Source organism: Psammomys obesus, unplaced genomic scaffold (assembly GCF_907164565.1).
Source record: "Psammomys obesus unplaced genomic scaffold, mPsaObe1.curated_primary_1811, whole genome shotgun sequence".
Taxonomy (NCBI): domain Eukaryota; kingdom Metazoa; phylum Chordata; class Mammalia; order Rodentia; family Muridae; genus Psammomys; species Psammomys obesus.
Genome location: NW_026595981.1, coordinates 20,475,417 through 20,479,853, shown reverse-complemented (window position 1 = coordinate 20,479,853; position 4,437 = coordinate 20,475,417). Strand labels below are relative to the sequence as shown.

The 4,437-nt window shown below is 60.1% G+C and overlaps 1 protein-coding gene across 1 annotated transcript; it reads right to left on the bottom strand.

The window, feature by feature from the left end:
* Positions 1 to 225: 225 nt before the first annotated feature.
* Positions 226 to 3,310, bottom strand: Hoxb4 (homeobox B4). The gene is made up of 2 exons (XM_055619981.1): positions 2,607 to 3,310; positions 226 to 1,698 (listed from the first exon to the last, which is right to left on the bottom strand). Exons 1-2 carry the CDS (start codon positions 3,097 to 3,099, stop codon positions 1,400 to 1,402), a joined length of 792 nt encoding a protein of 263 aa, XP_055475956.1. The 5' UTR covers positions 3,100 to 3,310; the 3' UTR covers positions 226 to 1,399.
* Positions 3,311 to 4,437: the final 1,127 nt, after the last annotated feature.

Genomic DNA, 4,437 nt, shown 5'->3' with positions numbered 1-4,437 from the left:
AGAAGAAGAAGAAGAAGAAGAAGAAGAAGAAGAAGAAGAAGAAGAAGCCCTTCATTTGGAGGAGGCCATACCCACTAGGGCGCTTAGCATGTACACTGGGCGGCACTTGTCCATAATCTTTAACATCAACATTCCAACAAAAACACGATGTGATGGTCCACGTGAAACCAAACATTTATTTCTGTTGTCTCTGTACAGGACACAAATTTTCACACCAACAAAAGGCTCTAGGCTCAGGCAGCCCCAGAGGTAGGAAGGGGCCTGGTTTGGAATGTCAGAAAAGAGAACAGGAGAGAGGACACACATGACATAAAATAATAATAATAATAATATTAATAATAATAATAAACGATGCAACAACGGGAGAGGGCTCTGCAACATTGTCCTTCCAGGGTCGGAGGGCCACAGCATTTTTATTTCCTAACTTCACATTCATTTGTAGTCTAAGACAAGGCCTCTGCTGTATGGACCAGCATGGACACTCCCAGCAACTGAAACTCAAATGCCCCTCACCCCGCCAGGCCTGGCTGGGCCTTCAGGCAGAAGGCCCTCCTGGGTGTCTCAATTTTTTTTTTTTTTTTTAATTTCTTGGGTTCAGATTCGGGAACCACCCCTCCCTCGCTCCCCTTCTGTTCCCCTCCTAGGCCTGCGGTGGAAAGGAGGGAGCAGTCCTCGCCCACCCCCAAAAGTGGGCACAGACAGGGAGAGAAGTTACGTGTGTGTTTGTTACCGTGGCCAAAACACTGCGCTATCTGGCAGTCAGAGGGTGCATTCGCTGGGGTGTCAGGAGTAATGGGACAAAGAAAGAAAATCCAGGCTGTGGTCCAGCAGCGGCAGCAGCAGAGGTGGCGGCGGCAGCGGCGGCGGCGGCCGGGCCGGCCCTCATTTGTTAGCCGAGTGTCGAGGTAATGGTCGCCACCGAAGCTCACCCTCTCCTCGGCAGAGTAAACAAGACAGATGGGCCCTAAGGCCTGGCATGATTAAAGATGAACCGTGGATCCATCTTCACCAAAGCTGAAAACCAGGCGCGGCAGCCTCCTCCATTTCTCTTTCTGTCTTTTTTTCCTTTCGTCCTTCTTCTTTTCTTCCTTCCTTCCTTCCCCCCCTTTTTTTCTCTCTCTCCTTTTTCTTTTCTTCTTTTTAAAGGAAGAAAGCAAGACAATCTTGCTCCCGGAGGACGTTACCCGGCTCCCTATTGTCGTCTCTATAAATAAGGCTCCCCTACCCACCCTTTCTCTGCGTTTATTCCTTATGGATAAAGTTGGGGGGGGGTAGGGTAGATAGGTTTTTCTGGGCTCAAGCCCGGGGACCCTTCCCATGCCCCGCACCCCCCTTCGGTGCTCACTGCCCCCCCCGCCCCCCCCCAGGTTCTAGCTCCTGCTTGGGTGGGTGGGGGTCACTAGAGTGCCGGGGGCCCTCCGTTGGGCCGGCCGGGGGGTCCTCCAGCTGCACCCGCGGTGCCAGCCGAGCGGATCTTGGTGTTTGGCAACTTATGGTCTTTTTTCCACTTCATGCGCCGGTTCTGGAACCAGATCTTGATCTGGCGCTCGGACAGGCAGAGCGCGTGGGCGATCTCCACCCTGCGGCGCCGCGTCAGGTAGCGGTTGTAGTGAAACTCCTTCTCCAGCTCCAGGACCTGCTGGCGGGTGTAGGCGGTCCGGGAGCGCTTGGGCTCCCCGCCGGCGTAATTGGGGTTTACTGGACACACACGGAGAGGGGAGGGGGGGAGAAAGAGAAAGTTTTATTGCCCCCGAAAGGGAGGAGGGGAAACCCTTCCTTCCAGCTCACACCCGGTCCCTTGGTCCCGCTACCTCAGTTCAGGGAGGGAGGGAGGGAGAGAGGGAGGGGGTGTGAGAGGAAGACCTCCAACTTTTGGAGGGCTGCGCCCTCGTCCCGTGGCCCGGGGGAGGGGGGGGGCACGGTGAGGAAGCCTGGAGAGACTTTCCAACCCACTGTTTTGGCCTGGGGACCCCGGGTAGGGACCTGAAAGGGTAGGAGAGGGAGGGGTGCTGCCCCGGACCTCTCCTGGGTTTAATCCCCACCCTCAGATTTCCAAGCAGCGCCTTCTCCCACCACCACCCCCCGCCCCCGGTCAAAAACAAAACAAAAACAAAAACTTTTGCCCACTTCTCTAGCCAAGGAACCAGTCTGGAAGAAAGGGGGGGGGGGGAGAGCAGAAGAAGAAGAAAAAAGTAAAGCCTGGAAGTTGATGCAACTCTCTGCTTAAATACCTCCTCCTCCTCCTGCTGCTGCTCCCCCTCACCTCCTCCCACACCCCTCCCCAACTTCCAACTTCCCTGGGATTGCATCTCCCTGGCTGGGGGGAAAGAAAAAAAAAAAAAGTGGCTAGGAGAATGAAGAAGAGGATGACTTCAAAGACGCGGGGCCCACCAGGCCGTAAAAATTTATGGGCGATGTAATTATGTGGCTCTGAAAACAGGGGACCGTAAATCTCCGGGCAATGGCGAGTTTATAGCGGGATGGGGGGGAAGACACAATTGGCTTTCTCTCCCCCCCTCCCCAGGTTCCACCCCCCCCCCCCAGGCCTCGGAGGTCCCCACGCTGGCGGGGTGGGGCGGGAGGGGAAGGAGCGCCCACTCACTCACCCGTGCTCACGTGGACCTTGCGCATCCAGGGGTAGACCACGGGCTCTTTGCAAGCGGAGCGGGACGGGCTGGGGTGCAGGGGGTTCTGGGCGCAGGGAGGCGGCGGGGGGCTGCCGCTGAGCGCCTCGCAGCGGTGCCCGGGCTCGGGGAGGTGAGCCCCGGAGGAGGCCGGAGGAGGAGGCGGCGGAGGAGGAGGCGGCGGCGGCGGCTGCACGGGGGCCCGGGGGGACAGCCCGGGGGGCGGCGGCGGGGGGGGCGGGGGGGCCGGCGGCGGGGGCCCGGGGGCCCGGCAGGCCGCGTAGCGAGCCACGGTGCAGGGCGCGCGGCGCGCGAAGGCCGCCTCCGGCTGGAAGCCGCTCTCTCGCCTCTGGCCGCCGGCGTAGTACCCGGGCGAGTGGTCGCTGGGGAGGTAATCGCCCTGCGAGTACTCCTCGCACGGAGGGAACTTGGGGTCCACATAATTTGAGTTGATCAGGAACGAACTCATGGCCATTAATGTCGCGGGGCGGGGGGGGGAGAGGGAGAAACCGGGCCCCCCACCAAAAAAAAAATAATAATAACTAAAAAATTTATTCCGACCCCCTGACTCGTGTTCCTGTTTTCCGAGAGCCCTCCTACTTACTGTCAAGTGAACAAAGTTAGGGCCCCACGTGATCCGCCGAGCCAATGGCCACCCGGCCTGCGATTCCCGGATAAGGAAATCTGCTCACCCGGACCCCACTCCAGCCAAAGAGGTTTTATTTCCCCTTCTCTCCCCCCCTCCCCACCCACCCACCCGACCCCAGGATTTACATAGGGCTCCTGCGGGACGACCCCCTCCTCGCCCGCCTGTCTCCGCCGCGGAGAGGGGAAGGGCTGGGAGAGGGGGTGCAGCTTAAGCCCGGAGGGCCCGGTTTATTATTGTTGTTGTTATTATTATTATTATTATTATTATTAGGCTGGGCGGAGCACGATCCCTGCATCCCCCCTCAGAAGTAGGGGCGCCCTGTGCAGCTCCTTCCCCCTCCCCCTGCGCCCCATCTCCCCCCCCAGAGTGACGAGGAGCCCAGGCCCAGGGTGTTCGCGAGGGGAGTGGAGTGATTGGAGTGTGTGGGGTGTGGGGGGGAGGGGGTCCCCTCCCCTAAAGGGGCACCCACTGGGTTTAGGGGGCGCCGAGCTGGAGGCGGCTCGGCAGATGGGGAGGGCCGGGAGGTGAGCGAGGAGGCGTCGGGAGCCAGGAGGGCGGGTGCGCGCGCGGGGAGGTTTGTCAGAGATGAATGGAAGCGCGGGCGGATCGATAGCAAATTCACGCGCTAATTCGGGGAGACCCGGCCCTCCGGATCGCGTCCGAGCCGCCCCGTTAGCTTCTCCCGGCGTCCGTCGGGCCGTCCTCCTCGAACCGCTCCCTCCCTTTGACCCGCGAGGCCCAAGGACTTGACTCCCCCCACCCCACCCCCAGCTAACGACAGAGGCTGGAATAATGCAGAACGAAAATCCGCGCAAGTTTCTAAAAGGACCGCAGGAGCCGCCTGCTAATTCCAGGCCCGTCCAAGCAGCGCTGTCCGCGGCGCCGAGTCCCCATCGCCGCCGAAGCCGCGGCCTCTCAGTGTCACCCCTGCGTGGTCCCGGGGAAAGGAGCCAGCCTTAGCCGTGACCTCACCACCACCCACACCGCAACACCCACAGCAGCCTCCTATGTTCTGGGCGCCCTGCCCCGCACCCAACGGACCGGCGGCCTCCGCATTCGTTTGAAAAGCAAATTTCCTTTGCCTTTGCACAGTTCGGGCGATAGAGATCTTTTTTCTCCCCCCTCCCCCCTGGTTTCCAAAAAAGCCCCCCCCCCCCGACCCAG

Coding starts and splice junctions, on each gene's coding strand:
- Hoxb4 (XM_055619981.1), bottom strand. CDS start 3,099: ATGGCCATGAGTTCGTTCCTGATCAACTCAAATTATGTGGACCCCAAG. Junction 1,699..2,606: donor CAAGGTCCACGTGAGCACGG/GTGAGTGAGTGG, acceptor GTGTGTGTCCAG/TAAACCCCAATTACGCCGGC.